The sequence below is a fragment of the Bombyx mori genome, chromosome 23 (genome assembly GCF_030269925.1).
Source record: "Bombyx mori chromosome 23, ASM3026992v2".
Taxonomy (NCBI): Eukaryota; Metazoa; Arthropoda; class Insecta; order Lepidoptera; family Bombycidae; genus Bombyx; species Bombyx mori.
In genome coordinates, this window is record NC_085129.1 from 20,813,287 (window position 1) to 20,837,057 (window position 23,771).

Sequence of the window (23,771 nt, forward strand, 5' to 3'; positions counted from 1 at the left end):
TGTTGACCAACTGCGAAGCGAAGCGTTCACGTGTCTGGTGGGTGGGACTTCGGAAAATTAACAGCAGTCGAGCTGCAGGCTTCTCTAGATCTAGAGTTAGGGGTTCCCAAACTTATTTTGTCTCCTACCCACTTTGAGAATAAATTATTGTTTAGCGCCCCCTTTTTTTCACCTACTTAAAAAATCACTATAGCGAGACCTTAGTCGGTGTCAAAGATTCCTCCTAGATGAAATTACAAATCGCGTCCTAAACCTCTACACTACACCCCCATTTTTTTTCTGGGTCTCTTACCGTCCCACTTTAGCAGCGCCCATAAAGGGGCGTTATTACCCACTTTGAGAAAGGCTGCGTAGAGCGATGAAGAGATTTTTTCAGTGCAAGACCAGAGAGCGTAACGTCACCTTGAGATATGGAATCGGGACCCCCATTATCCTGTTTAACAGCTGTTTCCACATTTAAATAAGACATTAAGGCTTCGCGGCTTTTTTTTTCATACCTCTGCTGATAGCCTTGAGAGGCTATTTCAACTTCGCCTTGACGTATAGGTGAGCTCACGGGGCTCAAGCCGGAAGCGTTGCTAACACTGGCCCTAGCAAGAGCAGTGTTTCGCAGAATCTACCACCAGATCGGAAACGCGACCCACTGGGAAGATCCGGCGAGAAACTCAGTGGGCTGTGTCTGTGGGTTAATCGCAACTGAAACGGGCTCTGCGTTAACCGAAGCTTTAATTTATAACCCATTGACCTCAGGACGTCTGATCAGCTTGAAAATTTGCACGCGCGTCGAAATGACGATCCAATAATTATATTATTTTTGCGGATATAACCGATAAGTTTGGCGGCAGAATAAATAAAAGATGGATTTTATTATTGTTACGTTTTTTTTCTTCTATTTAATGTGTATTCTGTTTTAATACGTTGACTGGTATACAGGTCACCGGTGACCTACGCGGCGCACTGAAGTAATTATGTCGATTTCTCTTTCGATCTTCTTACTAAGGCGCCGGAATGTCTAGTAGACTCCGGGACAGACGAATCCGAAGACACTGTGACTGAATCTATTTTTAGAGATCTAAGACTTTCTAGATCGTCGTGGGCTAAAGGATAAGTCGTCCGGTGCATTAATATTTAGTAACGCACCGGTGTTCGAATCCCGCAGGCGGGTACCAATTTTTCTAATGAAATATAATACGTACGTAACAAATATTCACGATTGTCTTCCACGGTGAAGGAATAACATCGTGTAATAAAAATCAAACCCGTAAAATTATAATTTGCGTAATTACTGGTGGTAGGACCTCTTGTGAGTCCGCACGGGTAGGTACCACCATCTCGCTTATTTCTGCCGTGAAGCAGTAATGCGTTTTGGTTTGAAGGATGAGGCAGCCGTTGTAACTATACCGAGACTTTAGAACTCATACCTTAAAGTGGGTAGCGGCATTTACGTTGTAGATGTCTATGGACTCCAGTAACCACTTAAAGCCAGGTGGGCTGTGAGCTCGTCTACTCATATAAGCAATAAAAAAATCTTATTTCTGTGTGCGAATTTCCCGCTAATATGAGAGTAAATAACAAAGCAACATGTCATTCAGTGACGTCACGCCATGAAGCTAGCGACTGCGACACGCCGTGGCGAAATCCAGTTCAAGGCTAGTTTCGTGTCCCGGCATTGCCTCACCCTCGCGCGAACAACGATTAGGTGTTAACGCGTTGAAATTTTACAATATTACTGATCTAGGAGTTGGGCTTTTTTATGATTGCTTAGACAGGTGGACTAGCTCACGGCCCACCTGGTGCTAAATATTTACCGGAACCCATAGACATCTACAACGTAAATGCCACCACCCACCTTGAGAGATGAGATGTAAGATCTCAGTATAGTTACAACGGTTGCCGCGCCCTTCAAACCGAAACGCATTACTGCTTCACGGCAGAGATAGACAGGGTGATGGTACCTACCCGTGCGGGAGTCCGGCTTACTGGTAGGACCTCTTGTGAGTATAAGAGGTCCTACCATCAGTAAGCCGTTGTTGACTCATAGCGGGAATCCGCCCGAGAGACTCATGTTCTTGAGGCTTAAGGGTCTTACAATTTGTCTACGATCGAGACAGCGCTCTGAACGCAATAATTATCTCCTTCAAGCCCACTGAGTTTCTCGCCGGATTTTCTCAGTGGACCGCGTTTACGATCCGGTGGTAGATTCTGCGAAGCACTGCTCTTGCTAGGGCCAGTGTCAAGAAATTTATATTTTTGATATGTATGTACAAATAAGCGAGGTTCGTGCCGTAATTTGACCGGTTTTGTCTACTTTAATAATAACAATAGTTGCATAAACCGTTTTAATTCATTAGGATCCCTTAAAACTACATAGGTATTATAATAATGACTACGGGTTCACCGGTAGTCGAGATTCGACTATAATTAATTGAAATTATAAATTTGAACATTATTATGGTTCTATTGTCAAAGACTAATATACTTCTGTAATCACAGATTTCCCCAAGATTACACTTTAGACAAATATTAATACAGACAAATAATATTTAAACTATTCTCAATTTGACCAAAGACTTTAAACAATAAGAAAAGTTTGACAATAAACAAATAGTGTGCATGCGTGTGTGTGTGAAATACATGGCAGTGTGTGTAATGTTTTTTATTAAATGATATTTAATGTATTTTTTATGCATAATTTAAAAATATCTTAGCATTCTGCTCTCCTTATCTATAGGTATTCTATATAAGTGTGGGAAATTTCATACTCATCAGTCCGCGCAATTTTCATAAAAAGGGGTATAAAAGTTTTTTCTTCACGTATTAATATATGGATAGTAGCTGGGACAAAATCACGCACGGTCATCCGGCCCCAAAATTAGAATAGGAAATTATGATGTTATGGGCACCAGAGACTGACATACATACTCAAATACATTTAAATGTATACATGTCGGAGACGTTCATTAGTTTGGTAGCTAAGCGAAACGCAGCACGATTCCCGAGAGATGGCAGCACGATCGCGGTGTCGTCGGAACTCGGCTAACTTCGCGCTAGGACAGAGCCTAGCTGATGGAGGCGCGTAGACGGCATCACACTTACCAACCAGCCTTCTTGAAGAGCGGTGCCTCCGTCCTAAGAACTGACATTCGTTTTCATTTGTTCGATCACCCAATTCGCCCCTATGATTTCAGACGATGGTATTAATATTGTGGTATCTCCGACATACTTAAACAGAAACATTTAGACGATGTTCAAACAAACCTGTTCATCAAACAATGTTTGCCTGATGCGGGAATCGAATCCACAGCCCTCAGCGCAACTGTCAGAGGCGCTAATCACTGCACCGCCGAGTTAGACAAAGACAGTTAGTTTTAGCGTGTAATTTTATTTCCAGCTCTTCGAACAAGTCCGGAATATGCGCGGAGGTGTTCAGGGACTCCTGAAGAAGGTCTGCTTGGTGAGCGGCGATGCCAGCGCTCCCGATCTGGCCATCAGTCCAGAAGACAGACAGAGCTTGGTTGAGAATGTGGATATTATAATTCACGCAGCTGCAACTATAAGGTGAGTTTTGCTGCCCTGGTTGTAGGATAACAAGACCTGATGTTGACTTAGGGTTACTGGAGTCTATAAACCCATGAAACAGACAAGATAATGATGCGATCAGCACCACCACCAGTGATTACCCAGATAACAATTGCGCCAGTTTTATTTTTGTTAAAAACGAAATTATCCCTACATCGTGGAAGTCGAAATTGAATTTGTTCATTGCGAAATCCTTTAATTTCCAGGTTCGACGAAGAATTAAAAAAGGCAGTACTCCTGAACGTAAGAGGTACTAAGCTGATGGTGGAACTGGCGAAGGAGTGTAAGAAATTGCAGGTGAGCTTATTTGGGAAGGTCAGACGCACGGGAAATCGCAAGTCTTAACGTCTTGACTGGAGGACCATACTATTCACTCTCAATGCCCTTCTGCTAAATTGAAATCGAGACTCGAAAAACAAGCCCAGGTCTGAGACTGAGTTGTTCCTGTTGCTCTTGGACATCGGCAACGCTAGAAGCAATGCCAATGCTGATGACTCTTTTCAATCTTTTACAATCCAATACCCAATAAGGTTACATTGGATGAAACTTCGAATGCCCGGGGTCTAGTTTTGACAGCAGAAACAGAGCTTTTTGGATATCACAGCGCGAATACCGCCGGGGTATAAGCTCCAAGGTTTAAATCCTACTGGCCCTTTTATCTTTCGAACTAGAACAAATGACTTCGCGGTAGAACTATGGTGGTGGTACCGATCCGTGCCGACTTAAAATACCCGTCAAATTTCGGTTAGCTATCAAGATGCGCTGGTATAGAAGTCATAGTACGCTGCAGCCCATACTCAGAGAATGTCTCAGTCCTCTTGTGAGCGGGAGAGAGTTGAGATGGAGCTGTTCTAAGCTCTCATCACACAGACGACAAGTAACATGCCGCAAATACAACAGTATAATATTGTTTTTTAATTGACAATGTTTCGTTCCCTCCACAGCTTTTCATCCATATCTCAACATCATACTGTCATCTCCATGAGAAACTTCTAGAGGAGAAGCCATATCCTCCGCCAGCGGACCCTCACCAGGTCATCCAAGCTGTGGAATGGATGGACGAGGAAACAATCGCTGCTATGACTCCCAAGTGAGTGGCAAGTTTATCTGAATAAGACCTGACTTTTGGACACTAAATGAAATGGAATGGATTTTGTACGGTATTTTCTGAGCACTATGACACGTTCTTCTTCAAAGCTTAGAGAGAGTACCCAGAGGTAAAGGTTTGGCTGTGACCCTGGCGTTGCTTACCTTCATAATCGACAGTGACTATCTACCATCGGATCAGTCATATGTTCTGGTAAAAAGCCATTTAAAAATATGTGTGTAACAATTTTTTTAAGCAGAGGGTAGAAGCTTATACGTGAAGTTTCCGCGCCAAGGCGGTTAGCTAATGGTAGGGGTGGACCACGAACCCAAATGTTTCTAAAGAGCCCAATCTACCCTACAACAACAAATTAAAATGAACATATCGTCAAAATAGTCGGAGACAATCAAACACGCATTATTATTATTATGGATAACTCAAAAACTAACGGTCTGATCTAGATCAAATTAAATTATACCACAGGAGACGCACCAGATAATAGAATAAAGAATGAAACGTAAGAATCGATTCACCTAGGAATGAACTACAAACTAGAAAACTATATTTTAATACACAAGCCGCGACACTTACTGCCGGCCTGGTATTAGTCATACAAACCACTTTACTTACGCCATCTTCTCCACCTATCAAGGCATTTAAAGAACCTATTAAACAACTTACAGAATCCTCAACAAGTTGCCGAATTCGTATGCTTTCACGAAAGCACTCGGCGAAGCTCTGGCGGTCGAAGCCATGGATCACATTCCGGTGATGATTCTGAGACCATCAATTGGTGAGTATTCAATGACCATAACGTGCCTCCAACCATAATGGGTTTGTATTATATAAGATAAAGTTTCTAACGAACAATCAAGAATTATCAAGAATGGTTTACGTTAGATAATTTTAAACAGATGGATAAATTATTATATTTTTAACGTTTTTGTTTTTTTTTATTCCAGTGATCCCAATCTGGCAGGAACCGATTCCAGGGTGGACCGACAACATCAATGGACCGACAGGATTATTAATAGGTAAACTTACCAGTCGTCTACATTGTCTACGCGAGTCATAGACATAATTAAAGCCCAAAGCTTTGAACGCGGGTTTATTTATAATCATTCCGTCATTTCCGGGGTTTCCATTATTATACAGTTGCCGTGGTCACGGATGAATGGTTCACGTCACAGATTGATAATCTCTTTCTCTTCTCCGTGTCCGTCTAATGCTGAATGTAGCTATCTTCGTATACACCCCATTCTTTTCGGTCTCTTGCCTTTCACATCCAGTCCCTAGCTGCTATTTTGACAATAAACTTAGGTAACTAGGTAATTACAATGAAAAACTGTAAAAAAAACTTTTAATCATCATTCTCCTGCCCTTCTCCCAGTCACTTGGGGTCGGCGCAACATGTTTTCTCCTTCCCCACTCCTCTATCATATACCATTTCTTCGCTCACTCCCCTCTTACACATATCGTCTTTCACGAAATCCATCCATTTCTTCTTAGATCTACCTCTTTCTCTATATCCTTCCACATTCATAGTTAAAACTCTCTTAACAACCTTATTGTCATTTCGTCTCATCACATGTCCATGTCTCTCTTTCTTTCTCTCTCTCTCTCTAAGCTTTATACAAAAGGTGTGTTATAATTACATTATCTGACCAGGCGCCGGGAAGGGAGTCATTCGAAGCATGTATTGCAAGAGCAATAGCTACGCCGACTATTTACCTGTCGACGTATTTATAAACGGAATCATGATCGGAGTTTGGAACTATATTCACTACGGGTAAAGTATAATAATACTCCTCATTATAAGAACCCACTGAGTTTCTCGCCGGATCTTCTCAGTGGGTCGCGTTTCCGATCCGGTGGTAGATTCTGCGAAGTACTGCTCTAGCTAGGGGTATAGGGTTAGTGTTAGCAACGTCGTCAGGTTTGAGCCCCGCGAGCTCACCTACTAATTTTGCGAATTTAGTACAACCCTTCGAGGCTACTAGGATAGGAGATAAAAAAAAAAGATTAAATTGCATTTCATCAGACGACCAATGTGTTTTCACTCAGCTCAACCTACTGGGACCTGTAATGGTCAACTTATCAATCAAGGATCTTCGAGGACACATCGCCAGACCGTGATTTCGTTATTTACGTCTATAAATAAATATATAACAAACAAAATGTTTGTACAATTAATTGTTATTAATACGCTTTTATTGGCTTCAGACGTATTGTATGTTAGTATGTAACGGAATCTTTGAACATGATTTTGACCCCCTTCAAAACGTCGGATTAACTCGAAATTTGGTATACTTATTAAGGACCGATGACAATTCAATATTAAAAAAAAAATCTAAAACAAAAAAAAATTGAAATTCAACTAATAAATGAAAAATAAATAATAGTATAAAAAAACTAAAAAAATATGCTTTTCGGGATATTATCAAAATAACCCTTCTACCCGTATCTGTTCATAAAATATTTATAACTACTGATACCATGCACCACACGCTTTTTTTACAATAAAATCATTTTTTCTTACACTATTTTTAATTCAAATTTATTAAGATTTATTTTCTATTTTTTTGTGGGATTTTCTATAAGAGCGTATTGTTTTAGTTTTTTTTAAACTATTATTTTTTATTTTATTTTATTAAATGCATTTCTCGTATTAATTTCGCAGAGACAAAAAATCGAGCGTTATCAATTTCACTTCGTCGGCCGAGATCAAAGTTACGTGGTCGGAGATGATTGATGCTGGACGAGAGATCATCATGAACAGGGTCCCGCTGAACGGAGTCGTGTGGTGAGTGCAGTGAGGGGCGACAAAAACATTAGGGACCTTAACAAAAGCCTGAAAGAATTGTAGTAGAGGTTATTTTGACTAGAGTGGGGTGAGGAGTGGAGTTCCGGAACGCCCACTGAGTTTCTCGCCGGATCTTCTCAGTGGGTCGCGTTTCCGATCCGGTGGTAGATTTTTTTTTATTGCTTAGATGCGTGGATGAGCTCACAGCTCACCTGGTGTTAAGTGGTTACTGGAGCCCATAGACATCTACAAAGTAAATGCGCAACCCACCGTGAGATATAAGTTCTAAGGTCTCAAGTATAGTTACAACGGCTGCCCCGCCCTTCAAACCGAAACACATTACTGCTTCACGGCAGAAATAGGCAGGGTGGTGGTACCTACCCGCGCGGACTCACAAGACGTCCTACCGTAATATAACGTAGTATAACGTAATAAGTAAGTGGCGTCGATTTCTCCCAGGTACCCGGGCGGTTCAATGAAACACTCCAGGCTGTACCACAACATCTGCGTGTTCTTCTTCCACTGGATTCCGGCTGTTTTCATCGATATACTGCTCTTCTGTCTCGGCTATAAGCCAGTGTGAGTTCAATTCATTATTAACTTGATGAAATTATTTTGGCGTATACACATTACATCATCGATTAACCAAAATGGAAATTTTGGACAACAAGCTGTACCCGCCCGCTGCTCTGGGCATTTAAAACTAACATTATTATTTCTCACCCCCACAAAGATTCTCATCATTATGAATTTATGTCTCATTTTACTGTACTGTTTTTCGTTTCATCGACCTTCGAATCACAACGATACTAAAGAAGTTTTCACTTCAAAGAGGCGCCATCTATTACCGAAGGAACGCTAAAAGTTCACCGACTAACGCCATCTATGTTCGTTATCATGAATTACAGATTGATGCGCGTCCAGCGCCGCATAAACAAGGGATTCGAAGTTTTCGAATACTACACGAACAACCAGTGGGACTTCAAATCTGACATCGCGCAGACAGTCCGACAAAGGTTAAACACGAGAGAACGGAGGGACTACAAAGTGGACGCTGGCGGTTAGTAGTGCTTAGATCTTTAAGCTTTATACGAAAATATAGCCATTCTCCATACCATGTTGAAAACACCGGTTTTCGTCCGGTAAGCAACATCAGGCGTAGTCAGTACTTATCGGGTCCTGCAAAAAGTTCGACGTGCAACCTAACCTAAGCTGATCCGGCAGTAGATTCATTCGCGAAGCTACTCTTGAGTTTATAGGTCTCTCATGGAGGCGCTTGGGTAGCTGTTAGCAAGTCTCACCCCTCCCAGCTGAGCCCTTGCTCGTCCACCTGTCCTTGTAAAACTGGGAAGGCCTCCGGGCCACCAGTAATCCCTCAATCATAAAAAAAACGAAAATGTTTCTCAAAGATCACAAATAACCATAGCATCATCGGAACAAAACCTTGCTGCCTGAGCGAGTTTCGTTTAGGTCGCATGCTTAGCAAGGAAGCCAAAAAAAAAGTTTTGAACAAATTTGTTTTTCTGTCGTTTGGGGAAATTAACTAGAAGAGCCCATAGTCATAAAAAAGCGAGAAGCGTCGAGTTCAGAAATCCCAATTCTCACTTGTATTACAATCACTCATTAGACTGGATACCAGTGGTTACTTCGCCAACGAAATAGCCAAAAGCGGTACCTACCCTCGTTAATTACAAAATACTGCCGATGCGATTTCACTAATCAGATAATAATAATAATCATTTCTGCACTTCCCTAAGGTAGACTTTCAGGGAATGCCTATGGCATTAAGTCCGCCTTTATACTGTCAGGTATATAAGGTTATAAATAAATAAATAAGTTCTGGTCTCAGGTCTTGACATCTCCAAATACTTTGAAGACTGCATAAGAGCTGCCCGCATTTATATCCTGAAAGAATACGACGATACATTGCCGGCTGCGAGGAGACATATGAAAGTGTAAGTTGTCTATGGCTTCATGATTTGTACACTGTGCTTTTGAAAGTCATTTATTTATTTATTTATTTTATTATTATTTGTGGTCATAGGTTAACAAAGATGATGCTTATTATTAATAAATGTGCTAGTAAAGCATACAAATATCAGGTTTAAGTATAATCTACAAAAAACATTAATCTTAAATTATAATTATTTACCACAATTCTACAATATCATCTAAATTATCTAATGTTATAGTAAGCCTTAACTTATGCGTAAGTCATCATTTTTACCACCTACCGTTCGACTCTTGAGACGAAATCATCTTTATTGGAGTTGGGACTCAACTCAACGCCATACCAGATTTACTGAGACCGAATCATTTGTTTGAATAGAAAAATTTCCATATTATTCTGTAGTGCTAGTCACACTTGAAACCGACCGAGATCGGAGTTACTTGCCAATAATTTTCATTAGATATATAGTGATAAATTTGTGACTGTTTTAATGAGCCATTGAAGGCATAGCCTCATTTCTTCGACGACACTCAAAGGAGTCTAATGATCTTAGAGTATACACAAGCAAGTATACTGTAAGCTAATGATGGTATAGAAAAAGACGCAAATGAAACTTCCTAACCTTTTCATTTCCAGGATGTGGTTCGTCGACCTGGTCACGCGGTGTCTCTTCTGGGGCTTCGTGTTTTACTGGCTCTACAGTTGGACGACGTCGTTCGGCTCAAGCGCGACCACCTCAAACGTCTTCCCGGCCGCGGTTGTGATGGAATCATAAAGCTTTAATTTGCGACTGAAGCGAGAGTCTGACTCCGAGTATTAACAATCGAAATAGTTTTCTAATTAGAGTAGAAGAATTCGTTAGTTTTTCACGAGGGATCCACGACTCGTAGCTGCCTTAGGGATTTTTAGGAACCACAATGTGGCGGCATCTATTGGCAGATAAACGAAACTACAAAAACATAATTGAAAATAAATCTTCCAGATAAGTCCCTACAGCTGAAGTTTTGCTGCACACAATCACTTGCTCCGGCTTGAAAGGTGGACCCGTCTTTGTAAAATACATTCTCATGGTGAAAAATATTTCATTTACTGTAAAAACAGAGCTTACTAAGCAAAAAATCGATAAACAATTTGATTAACCTTATTAAAATATAGGCATAGGTAATAATTATAACTTTGTGAATACTTGCCATTAGTAAGCTTATAGTTTTTTACAACTCTGAAACTTGCCCCTGAAACTAACCTACTGTTTTATTTTTAAGTATAATAGATTTTTAAACCACATACTTATATAATATACGCAGATTCAAAGAGTTTTCATTGGCATTAAAATTTAAAAAGTACCCTTGTTAATAGATGGCGCTGTACTAGAAATTTTTACGCAACGAATTCCATCTTATAAACAACATTAATGTTTCTCTGTAGGGGTAAAAAATAAAGCAATAAGACAATAGAACTAGCTGTCTGGATAGTTCAGTTATTTTTGTTTAACTACAAACGTAAAATGATGGTGAAGGAAGTTGACTTTAGTATTAAACAATAAAATTATCTTAGTGTTAATTAAGATAGATTGTTACTGTAATAAAGACGAAATATATCTGTGGCGTATTGTAGATAATTATTATATTTTTATAAAATTTTTGATATTTTTTTTGTAGTCAATCAAAAACTGTTTACACAGCCTGTAAATAAACATTGCCAAGCCGTCGCTAAGATAATGCATCTTTATTTCAATTTTTTTTCTTTTGACCTGCACATGTGATATTGCACGTGCTAGGCCTTTGCTTACACCCTCCATCTCATAGTCTGTCTTTCTCCGTCTTAGTGAACATTAAGTAACGCAAAAATATTTACATATAGATAGATTATTAACTTAAAATTCAATTTTATAAGCATCCTGAGAACTTAGAACTCAGTCTCAAGATGAGTGGCCGCATTTACGTTGTAGATGTCTATGGGCTCCGGTAACAACTTAACACCGGGTGGGCCGTGAGCTCGTCCAGCCAGCTATGCAATAAAAAAAGGAATGTTGACTTGAAATATTATACTAGGTTAGGTCAGACTTATAAAAACAAATAAAAGATCTTTTATAAAATTGTACGCTCTCTTTATTTATTTTTAACCCTTATCATTCTAAAATATAACACTCAACTTCTAACAAAGTATTAGACCGATTTATAACCTTCGACATGCAGTCCAGCTTGTACACACAACCCTTTGAGTATCTCGTCGGATTTTCTCAGTGGCGTTTCCAATCCGGTGGTAGATTCTGCGAAGCACTGCTCTTGCTAGGTCCGGTGTTAGCAACGCACCGGTTTGAGCCCCGTGAGCTCACATACATGTTAGGGCGAAGCTGAAATAGCCTTTCAAGGCTATCAGCATAGGCAGTAAAAAAAATTGATTCTCACTTTGCTTATTATCAGAATCACCCGAAAGCTACAAGCGCAATTTTTTGAGCTTTCGGAATCTTCTCGAAGCTCGAATCGGATGACAATCCCAGAAAACGCCGTGCAAGATAGAGATTGAAGATCTAAAGATTTATTTAAAAAAAAACTATATATGTGGGTAGTTTGTAATTAATTATGACACAACAGAATCACCTCGTAGAGTGCACACGAAAATAAAACACATCAGCAAATTTTATTCTTTTAAGAAATCCCTTCCAAAACAGACCCGCGAAGAAAGAAAGGGATGCAAGACAGACTGGCGCCATAACACGTTACGTAACGAAGCGATTTATTTATTTATAACTTTCTATACTTGACAGTTTAAAGGCAGACTTAGTGCCATAGGCATTCTCTGACAGTCTACCTTAGGGGAGTGCAGAGATGAACCTTTGTAGATGTAGTGTTATAGTGATATTAGGTACTTATACATATGTTTAAACATATAACATACATAATATTTATAGATACAAATACTCGTATTTAAATAAATTCATATACATAAAAAAATATATATTTGAATAAATATTATCAATTACCCTCCCATCAGAAGCTATCACTTCGACACGAGACTAAACCGTAAAAGTGTTTTTAATCGTTTATCCCACTAGCAATTACCTTAAATAATACAATATCTAAATTTTTATTTACGTTTTTATAGTAAAAATAAACTAGAACATGTATTGATAATTGAAACCGCGTTAGGGTGAACACCGAGTTATTCTTCACTTACAAAGATAACTTCACACTACGCTCACAAACAAAAAAACTCATTTAAGTAAGCGTTTGAATATTCTTGTAAAACTAAAAATCAAAGTTGATTCTGTGTCTCGTTATCGTAAACGTCCAGCTAACAACCTGAATACGTAATAACCGGTAGCGGCCTGCAGTAATTTATGTATCCAGAATAATCTGTAACAATGATATAAAATTCAATTAAAATGCGGAATTTGTAACACTGACTCTTTTATTTTATTTGTATTGCATAGATGGGTGGACGAGCTCACAGCCCACCTGGTGTTAAGTGGTTACTGGAGCCCATAGACATATACAAGGTAAACGCGCCACCCACTTTGAGATATCAGTTCCAAGGTCTCAGTATAGTTACAACGGCTGCACCGCCCTTCAAACCGAAACGCATTACTGCTTCACGGCAGAAATAGGCAGGGCGGTGGTACCTAACCGTGCGGACTCACAAGATGTCCTGCCACCAGTAAAAAAACAGTGTATTGTGGGCTTGGACGTCCTTAAACGTGGAATTCAGTTTACAAACCTTTTTAACTTGGTCCTGGCGTATGGTAAAGAGTCGACCGTGTCCTTTAGAATGAACTTCCGTATCCCGGACATGTACGCGCCGATGTACGTGTCCCAATCGAAGCCCGCCGGCCAGAAGGGGAATTGACCGGCGTCTCGAGTGGAACTGGCTTCGCCCTGTAAGGCCTGCAGCTCGGCCACGCCAAACTGCCACTCGTTGTTGGCGAAGTACTCCCCTGTAGCCGCGGCCATTTTGAAACGTCTGGCGATTTTCATCATGCTAGAAATTTTGAAGGTAGTTGAAAAAAATATGATGTCATTAACGAGAGCTTCGTTCTTTTGAATGTTTTGAATGAAGATCGAGGAATTAGAAAAATGGCGGTAATGTAATTCTTGTTCATAAAGTGGTCTAAAGGATAAGACGTGATTTGAACTTGAATCGAGCGATGGGACTGTTCTTTCTTATGTTCTAATCCCGCCGACAGGTGCCAATTTTTTCAATTAAATATATTATTCACGAGGAGTTAACACCCCAAAGTATGGTGCCGAGAGTCGTGGGTTCGCTTCGTTTCGTGGGATAAACCAGGTTTATTTGTTCTTGGTCTGATAGTTTATTATGTATATACATATGTATGTAGGATTAATAGCAACGGAACGTATGAAAATAGTGGGAGGGAGAGTTAAGGTGTGAGTGAGAGGAAACGATAAGAAAGGGAAAAGCGAATGACAAAGAAATTCCAAGATGGCGAAGACGATTGATTGAACAAGGCGTAAAAAAGGTGTCAGCCAATTTTTGAGACACGAATTCTTAGTTTCAGTTTTACAGTACAACGGCTTTTTTTTATTTAATTTTTTTTATTTTTCGAGCCGGGCGCCAAACCTACTTCAAGGTCCCCGCGCCTAGGGGGCGCGCGGGGTATGTGGGACTTGACGATCTGCAAGGTGTTGCGAGGGCCCTACCGCACTAAGCGACTCCCCTGCACTCTTACACCCAACGTCCGATCTCCGTCCGGGGTCAAAACCTGGTCAGAGTAGGGGGGTTCCCGCGGTCAACACTACAACCAGACACGCGGCGCCACCCCGAGGACGCCGACGGGTCGTCGAGGCGATAGTCGACGACCAACGACGACGGTCTCCGCGGTACGGTGGCCCTACCAGGCCGCCCGGGCGGTGCCGCTGGTGTTCCGGGATACCCCGCTGGGCCAGAACCAGCCGGCCGGGTCGGAACGCGATACACCGCCGACCGGGTTGCTCTTCCACAGTATATTCGGCGATGACAGCGATGACGAAAATGCGGACCGCATCGCAATCCGCAGCCGCCGACGCGTCGTCCCGTCCTCCTGGTGCCAGCGCGCTAGAGTGACGGTAGCGTGCGGCGCAGCTTCAACCCCCTTAAGTCACCCCGTGACCATCACCGGGAGGAGGCTGCCTCTTCATAGGGGCCGGAGCTGGACAAACGCCCTCCTCCGGACCCCGGCTCGGCGGCGGTGGCACGGTGCCGAGAGGGAAGAAGAACTCTCCCTCTCCCGTTTCGCCGCCTCCTTCTGAGAGATGGTGGACTCGTCGCCGCCGAGCATCGTAGCCATAACGGTCGGAAGCGACAAGTCCGGTCCTATTTTCCCCCAGAAAGCGGGGCAGTGCGCGAGCGTGTGCTCCGCCGTGTCCTCGTAGCAGCCACTGCAGTGGCGGCACAGTACAATGGCTGCCCCAACCTCCAAACCGAAACGCATTACTGCTTAACGGTAGAAACGGTCAGGGCAGTGGTACCTATCCGTGCGGACTCACAAGACGTCCTTACCACCAGTTATTAAGCAAATTATAATTTTACCAATTTTCATTTTTATTACACAATGCTATTCTTTCACCGTAAAAGTCTATCGTGGACATGTCTTACGTATTTCATTAGAAAAATCGGTACCCGCCTGCTATCTTTTAGACCACGACGACTTCAAAGGTATATCGAAACTATATTGTAGGAGTTGCTCTTTTAAGCGCCTGGTTGTCTATAAAGCAATTTTCAAGTGGCTAATGAAACTGGTACTCACATAGCCTTCCTCCCCTGGGCTCGCAGTAGCAAATCGTACAGGAAAGCCGGCAGGAAATGACACGTAATCTCCCAAAACGTGTTTATCAACCGTGATTCGGTGAATGAGAAATTCGGATACCACATCACGTATCTGAAATTAACGGAAACAGCTTTTGATGACCGAAAACATTTACTAAAAGACCTCGAAGCGACTTGTCAGTGAAGTCAGGGACCAATGGCTTTTTTCCAACTTAACCTGGTAGCCTTGTGGTGCTATGCTAGTGTAAACAAGCGTGTAGGTGAGCTCACGGGGCTCAAGCCGGAGGTGTTGCTAACACTGGCCCTAGCAAGAGCAGTGCTTTGCAGAATCTACCACTGGATCGGAAACGCGGCCCACTGAAAACACTGGCATTGTTGACGGAGTGTATGGGTGGCTTGCACAGGTAGGTACCTAAATTCTGTCTATGTCTACATTTGGATGAATACCTCCTTTTTTAAGGTATAATTGGACCATTGATATACTTTTTGGTATTGTAGTTACTAGGCTCAATTAGTTGTAGTCCAGACTATAGACAATATGTTGATACAGGGTTATTGTTGAAAATGATTTCGGGGAATTTATTCTCGTCTCTGGCAGTCGACAAGCTCAAACGGAGTCACTATCCTCAGCAATGAGGGAGCGATGGAGAAGAAGAAAAGAATTCTCGTCTCTCATATTTGATTTGTAAAGCGAAGAACCTACTTCGTTGGATTCTTTTTCGCCCACTTCACGCATAGTCTGGTAAACTCGCCCCATTGGATCGGGTTGATGGACCCCGAAGTCACGTTGTAGACTGGACAGCGGCCCGGCCTGGAAAGGAGATATGGGGTTAAATTTGAAGTCGTCGTGGCCTGCCTATTTCTGCCGTGAAGCAGTAATGCGTTTCGGCTCGAAGGGTGGGGCAGCCGTTGTAACTATACTGAAACTTAAGAATTCATATCTCAAGGTGGGTGGCGGAATTTATGTTGTAGATGTCTATGGGCTACGGTAACCACTGAACACCAGGTGGGCTGTGAGCTCGTCCACCCATCTAAGCAATAAAAAAAGTCTGATTACAAATAGATAAATGGAAAAAGCTTAGAAAAAAAAATTGCATACTGTTTAACTCCTTGTCTCCAAGCGGCCAGGATGCAGGAGTTGACCACCATGTCCACCGGCACTAAGTCCACGACGTACCGCTCCCGGCAATACCCGGAACGGTACGTGCCCCGGGATATCTCCATTATAATACCTGAAATCAAAACACCAGTTTGAAATCGGCAAGACATCAGCCGGCGTATTCCCTTGGTATATAGGCTCAATCTCCTCTAATGACAATAATTTACATGATTTATAGTTTAGTTTATTCTATGTTATTATTTATTTATTATTAGTAATGTTACGCGCTGGGGTTCGGGATAAATAAATGTTCCACTAAAGTACAACTTAAAACTGTATTTATCACTTAGAACACTTCACAAACACTTTAAAATTCTCAATTCGCTTCTTCCGCTTCGCTTCATGTGATCCGTTCGCTGTATCGCTTCGAGTAGTTCCGATTACTGACTGACAGCGTGTTTTTTTTTTTTTTTTTTTTTCCTACCTAAGCTGATAGCCCTAGCGGCTATGTCAGCGTAACCCTAACTTTAGTAGGTGAGCTCACGGGGCTCAAACCTGACGATGTTGCTAACACGAACCCTAGCAAGGGCCGTGCTTCGCAGAATCTACCACCGAATCGGAAACGCGACCCACTGAGAAGATCCGGCGAGAAACTCAGTGGGCTGTGTCTGAGAGTTAGTTTACTCGTCGAGCCCTTCGTCGCAAGCGACGGGTTCGACGAGAACGGTGACCGGTGCTTGAAGTACCTAAAAGCACCGTTAGTGGATCGGGAGGATCCGAGATGACGTGTTTTGGGCGACGTCGACTGCTTTCCATTCTGTTGACTGCGTGCCATCTCTGCAACGCTTTTATAATCGACAGGAAATCCCTAGAATCGTCGAGAATATTCCACAAAAGTCGAGTATTGTGTTTCCGCTATCTGACAATAGATGGCGTTGTACTTCTCGAGCGTTCTAGATGCTACTTGATCCTTCGATATTCGTTCGACTATTCGGCGATAGAAGGCGCTACTCTTACCGACGTAACAGTAAGATGAAACTGATATTTTACCTTAATTATCATTTAGTAGACACTGTTTTTATGTGAAAATGTTCAGAATATGTTTAGTCTTTATTTTATTGTTTAAAAACACAAATTACCGTCAAAATAATCAAATATTAATAAAGCATAAATAATAATAATAAATTATTAACTTCAATAATTTGTTTAAGCATTGTAATTGTTATGCAAATCATGTTGTTGGCGCCATCTATTAGGTATTAGGCTGGATAATGTATTGATAATGTTAGTTTATATTAGTTAAAAGTAATTTATATAAAATGAATTAATGTTAGAGTCATGTAAAAATCACTAAAATGTTTATTGTGAATATTAAGCTACGTTTTATGAATTGTTTCCCGGTAATTCCCTTTGTTTATATAAAAGAAGTTGTAGTTAGTTTTTTTTTTTATGATTGAAGGATTACTGGTGGCCCGGAGGCCTTTCCAGTTTACCCAGGACAGGTTGTATTTAGTGTAGTTAAAACCAACACAAAATGGCTAACTGTGTAAAAAAAGTAAGATGTGGCTTTTCGTAATAAACAAATAATTTTAACGTTATACAGAATTGTATTGTATTTTCATTGTAATAGATCTTATGTGTGAAAAGCCTGGCGTAATGCCGACATGCGACTAAACAGTTTTTATACAATACTTAACAGTGATTGACTTGACGACGGTTCACGAATTCTTTTTTTCTATTTTTAATGCTTAGGTTGATGAACGAGCTCACGGCCCACCTAGTGTTAAGCGGTTACCGGAGCCCATAGACATCTACAACGTAAATGCCGCCACCTAACTTGAGATATAAGTTTTAAGATCTTAGTATAATTACAACGGCTGTCCCGACCTTCAAACCAAAACACATTACTTCACGGCAGAAATAGGCGGGATGGTGGTACCTGCCTGTGCGGACTCACAAGACGTCCTACCAATAGTAATAAAGCAAATCACAATTTTTGCTTAATTTTTACTACACGATATTATTCCTTCACCGTGGAAGTCAATCTTGAACATTGGTTAAGTACGTATTTCATTAGAAAAATTGGTACCCGCCTGCGGGATTCGAACACCATTGCATCGCTAGATACGAATGCATCGGACGTCTTAACCATTAGGCCACGACGACGCGAGATTCGCACGAAGGTACCCAATAAGAATCGAAGAGCTCATTCTTACTCACCGGTGACTCCGTAGATATTGTCGATCCAGCCCGGATACGGCTCCTGTGAAGCCGCAGTCACTGTAATCCGAAGAAAACATATATGATGAACGGCTAATTAAAAACTCTGATAACATTAAGTACCGTGGAATGAGGGGAATCGGGACACTTTTTATTAATACGCTTTTCTTAGCTTCAGACGTATGTATGTTAGTATGTAACGGAATCTTTGAACATGATTTTGACCCCCTTCGAAACGTCGGATTAACTCGAAATTTGGTATACTTATTAAGGATCGATGACAATTCAATATCAAAAAATTTTTGAAAAACAAAAAATAACTGAAAAAATTTAAATTCAATTAATAAAAAGAAAAATAAAAAATAAACGATTGCTTATTAAGTTCGACATTGATTTTTATCGTTTTTTTTTGTAGTTATAGTAATTAAACAGAGATCATATTGGTTCCGGTAGTTTAATTCAATTATAATAATTTGTAATGGTATAAAATGTATATATATAATGATAGTTATGTGTTAGATTTTTTAAGTCACTAACATAGATATAAGTAATTACTACTAACAAAATGTTATGGTTTTAAAAAAAAAACTGAAATAAAGTATTAATAATAATAATAATAATTTCATTTACAATGCGTTAACATATATTTTATTATAGAATAATCATGAAAAGTTGCAAAAACTAGCTTGACCCGATTCACCTTGGCTTTGGGGTGAATCAGGTTACGTATGGGGACAATAGAGTATTTCGATAATACTGGCACTATTTAGTTGTTAGGTAGGCACCCAACGTTAGGTAATTAACTTTTTAATATCTTTAATGAGTTACAAAACTTTGATGATTAAATTAAACTATTTAATATTCTTAAACTCTAAATAAAAGTCATTTTCAGTTCAACAAAGTTACTCGTAAATCTAACAACTCAATAAGAGTATTGTCACATCCCAGATTTGTCCCTATTCTAACTCTAATATCTATTCCTCCCAATCTACTTACTGTACGGAATTAATACACCTTGATTTTATTCATTGCTTCGACGTGTGGACGAGATCCCGGCCCACCTGGTGTTAAATGGTTACCGGAGCCCATAGACATCTACAACGTAAATACGCCACCCACCTTGAGACATGAGTTCTGTCTCAGTTTTTACAGTACAACGGCTGCCCCACCATTCAAACCGAAACGCATTACTGCTTTACGGCAGAAATAGGCAGGGTGGTAGTACCTACCCGTGCGGACTCACAAGAGGTCCTACCACCAGTAATTACGCAAATTATAATTTTGCGGGTTTGATTTTTATTACACGATGCTATTCCTTCATCGTGGAAGTCAATCGTGAACATTTGTTGAGTACCTATATTATTAGAAAAATTGGTACCCGCCTGCGGGATTCGAACACCGGTGCATCGCTCAACACGAATGCACCGGACGTCTGTCTTATCCTTTAGGCCACGAAGACTTCGTTCATCGTGAAAGTCATTCGCGAACAATTTGTCAAGTACATATTTCATTATAGAAATATATTAGTATATCGAAATATTGGTATCTGCCTGCGGAATTCGAACACCGGTCGTGTTAACCGGCACGATGTAGAACCCTGATTCAATTATTACTGGTGGTAGGACCTCTTGTGAGTCCGCGCGGGTAGGTACCACCACCCTGCCTATTTCTGCCGTGAAGCAGTAATGCGTTTCGGTTTGAAGGTTGGGGTAGCCATTATAATTATACTGAGACCTTAGAAGTTATATCTTAAGGTGGGTGGCGCATTTGCGTTGTAGATGTCTATGGGCTCCGGTAACCACTTAACACCAGGTGGGCTGTGAGCTCGTCCACCCATCTAAGCAATAAAAAAAGTTAAATCTTCAACTAACAGAATTGAAACGAAACACAGACCCTCGGAGCCTAGGTCACAGCTGTCCATAATTCACATGCGTCCTTGAATTATTAATAAAAATCGATCGAATACAAATGGCGGCTTCCCATGCTTGTATTACCAGCCTTGATACAGATTCAAGGCATCCATTATTGTTAATTTGTTATTCTCACAAATGAACGGGTACGGGGCTTTACGAGTGATAATAAATAAAAGTTGCATTAATACATAATATAATGGTATTATTATGTATTATTTTATGGACCATAAAATAAAATGTAGCCCAATAAAACTATAGCATAAACTAAGTTGCTAAAAAACAACATTTAAGCTATGCTTCACCATAATTTGTGTTTAAATATTCAAAATATTATAATACAATTTATGTCAGCTGTATCTATACTAATATATAAATCTACAGCGGTTTTTAGGGTTGTTCCGTTATAATTACTCAACCGTGCATCCGATTGACTTGAAACTTGGTATCCATGTAGAAAATACATGTAACTTCATGGAAAGGCTAATACTTAAGTATATGAGTGTTGGACTCCCTAATAATAATAACAATAAATAATAAGGTTAATTTTAAATGCCCAGCGAAGCGGGCGAGTACGGCTAGTATATAACTTATTATACCTTCTTTTAAGATTTATGTCTTAAATCATATAGAGGTTACATACATAGTACTATTATTGATCGAAGCATACATATAATCCTTTTTATTTTTTACCACGCACGGTCGTCCGGTCCCAATTTAAGATTCCCTGTGTTACGAGTACCAAAGACTGACAAACATACTTATATACGTCTTAAGTATATACATAAATAGATAACAAACACCCTCCTCCATGCTTTGTATTCCTCACTACTGAGGGTCGTGACCACCATTTTGTATCACCTTCGCATCGATCTTTCTCCATCAATTCTTGTCTCTTGTTACCAGTCATGACGAGCCTCTCGAGATTGCTACCATCCTTCCGTGCAATGTGACCGAGGTATTCAAGGACACTCACTGTGAAGACACTCGGATGACAGCCGCGAGGAAACAAACACCCAGACGAAGGGCAAATAAACCTTTTCATCGCACGAATGTTTGCCGGACGCGGGAATCAAACCCACGACCCTCGGCGCAACAGTTAGGTTCGCTAACTACCACCCCATCGAGTCAGTCGATTTATTAAGCGTGTCTTTCTTTTTAATACGCTTTTATTAGCTTCAGACGTAATGTATGTATGTTCGTAACGGAATTTGGTATACTTATTAAGGACCGACGACAAATCAACATTAAAAAAATAATTGAAATAAAAATAATTGAAAAAATTGAAATTCAACTAATAAATGAAAAATAAATAATAGTTTTAAAAAACTAACAAAATACGCTTTTATAAAAAAAACAACTATCAAGATCGACTCTATTACTGCGTATAAAGAGCGGATCGTCGGAATAGCGACTAATACGCAATTTCTTTAAAAAAAATTAAATATATACAATTATGTCCCTTACACATAACAGTAAAAATTACGAAAATTGATCTACATTTGAGGAAAATAATTAAGATTGTGAGATTAAGACTGACCACACTTAATTTAATAAGGTACTTTTTTAAACGTCAAAGTATTCTTTTTTATGAATGAAGAATTACTGTTGGCCCGGAGGCCTTTCCAGTTCCACCAAGACACGTGGGCGAGCAAAGGCCCTGCCAGGAGGGGTGGGATTTGCTAACAGGTGCCCGAGCGCCTCCAAAGGAGACCTAACCACTCAAGATCAGCTGCTTCGCGAATAAATCTACTGCCTGATCGGAATCGCGAGCCACTGAGAAGATCCAGCGAGAAGCTAAGAGGGCTGATGCATGGGTTAGGTTGCACGTCAAACTCTGCCAAGTTCGACAACTACGGTTACCGGGGTTCCTAAGCATGTTACTAGTATTAGAGCTGAAGGCATCTAATGCAAAGGTTATAGGATCTGATGGATCCATCAGGACGTGCCTTCTAGGATCGAAGTATTCTACCATGGATTCCGAAATGAGCCACAGTCTTGGCATGAGCCTGCGAAATAAGCTGGCGATTGTTTTTTTTTTTAATTCTCAAATTCAGTAATAATAGTGCGTACATAATACATAAAAACATCGTATATATTGTCGAAGTCAATTAAACGTGCCTTATTTATGGTTAATTCAAAACCTACTCGCCAGATCTTGATAAAACTTAAATCGCTTGCGAAGCAGCCGTCTTCAAGTAAATAAAAAACTGAATCATCAAAAGCGCTTCACCCGGAAAAAAGCTCCGCGGTAACGCACATAAAAAGTACTGTCTAATTGCGACTTGCTTTTGAAGTCGTTCAAAAGTAATCACTGTTTAATTCGCGTGCCATAACAAACTTTTCGTTGCTTACCTATCGAAGGTCTCACAATGCAGACCGGCAGCTCCGTGTGACTATACACTATGGACTCAGCCAACGCCTTAGTCAGGGTGTAGGGGTTAGGATGATCTCCCTACAAAAAAAAAAAATTACCTATGCATGCAGAAAATTGACAGCTAAAACGGAATCACAGCAAGTTATCGGAACTCTGTCTCCGGAAAACGAGGTGTAATATGGGTGGCCTTTCCAGTTTCACCAGGACAAGTGGGCGAGCAAAGGCTCAGCCAGGAGGAGTGGGATATGCTAACAGCTGCCCAAGCGCCTCCCAAGGAGACCTAACAACTCAAGAGCAGCTGCTTCGCGAATGAATCTACTACCGGATCGGAATCGCGACCCGCTGAGAAGATCCCGCGAGAAACTCAGCGGGTGATGCATGGGTTAAGTTACTCGTCGAACTCTTTGTCGAGTTCGACGAGTACGGTTTCCGGTGTCCCTAAGCCTGCTCCTAGTGTTAGAGCTGAAGGCGTCTAATGCAAAGGTTATTGGATCTGATGGATCCGTAAGGACGTGGGGTGAATTCTGTTAAACTTGCACTGCTTTATTGAGAATTCAGCACTGACAGGGTTTAATTAAATGAATTTATGTGATTTTAGTGTCGCAAACGCATCAGCCAATTCAACAGTCGTATATATTACCTGTAAGCTATCGGCGATAACTTCAACCGTCTCCGGAGGTAGCATCCGGGTGCATCTGACGATGTTGTCCGGATCATGGGGAGGGGGATACACGCGCTCTTCAATATAAGACCTCGGAGCGTTGCTATACGCTGTGGAGACGTGGACTAGAGCCTGTAAATTGAGGTTTAGTTATGTGACCGAACGCATCAGCGCCAACGGCTATTTAACCCTTGAAACTGGTATGAATGATAGTTTTGCAGAATAAATAGTCAATGTGAAGGCATAAAAAAGTACTGTGAAACTAAACTACCATGTGGTAGGACGTCTTGTGAGTCCATACGGATAGGTAACTACCCTCCT

At 40.7% G+C, this 23,771-nt stretch overlaps 2 protein-coding genes across 2 annotated transcripts in view; one reads left to right on the forward strand and one right to left on the reverse strand.

Moving 5' to 3' along the window:
• Positions 1-11,515, forward strand: part of LOC101744120 (putative fatty acyl-CoA reductase CG5065) — a 27,745-nt gene extending 16,230 nt beyond the window's left edge. The window contains exons 4-14 of the mRNA XM_004925935.5: positions 3,392-3,558; positions 3,786-3,876; positions 4,524-4,669; positions 5,350-5,459; positions 5,629-5,700; positions 6,335-6,455; positions 7,347-7,469; positions 7,929-8,048; positions 8,378-8,529; positions 9,319-9,424; positions 10,057-11,515. Coding sequence (XP_004925992.1) covers positions 3,392-3,558; positions 3,786-3,876; positions 4,524-4,669; positions 5,350-5,459; positions 5,629-5,700; positions 6,335-6,455; positions 7,347-7,469; positions 7,929-8,048; positions 8,378-8,529; positions 9,319-9,424; positions 10,057-10,195 — 1,347 coding nt within the window. The 3' untranslated portion in view covers positions 10,196-11,515. The remainder of the gene's footprint in view (positions 1-3,391; positions 3,559-3,785; positions 3,877-4,523; positions 4,670-5,349; positions 5,460-5,628; positions 5,701-6,334; positions 6,456-7,346; positions 7,470-7,928; positions 8,049-8,377; positions 8,530-9,318; positions 9,425-10,056) is intronic.
• Positions 11,506-23,771, reverse strand: part of LOC101744260 (putative fatty acyl-CoA reductase CG5065) — a 28,945-nt gene continuing 16,679 nt past the window's right edge. The window contains exons 5-12 of the mRNA XM_004925936.5: positions 23,430-23,582; positions 22,768-22,867; positions 18,503-18,562; positions 16,283-16,415; positions 15,887-15,994; positions 15,164-15,295; positions 13,138-13,398; positions 11,506-12,776 (exon numbers count right to left, since the gene is read on the reverse strand). Coding sequence (XP_004925993.2) covers positions 12,698-12,776; positions 13,138-13,398; positions 15,164-15,295; positions 15,887-15,994; positions 16,283-16,415; positions 18,503-18,562; positions 22,768-22,867; positions 23,430-23,582 — 1,026 coding nt within the window. The 3' untranslated portion in view covers positions 11,506-12,697. The remainder of the gene's footprint in view (positions 12,777-13,137; positions 13,399-15,163; positions 15,296-15,886; positions 15,995-16,282; positions 16,416-18,502; positions 18,563-22,767; positions 22,868-23,429; positions 23,583-23,771) is intronic.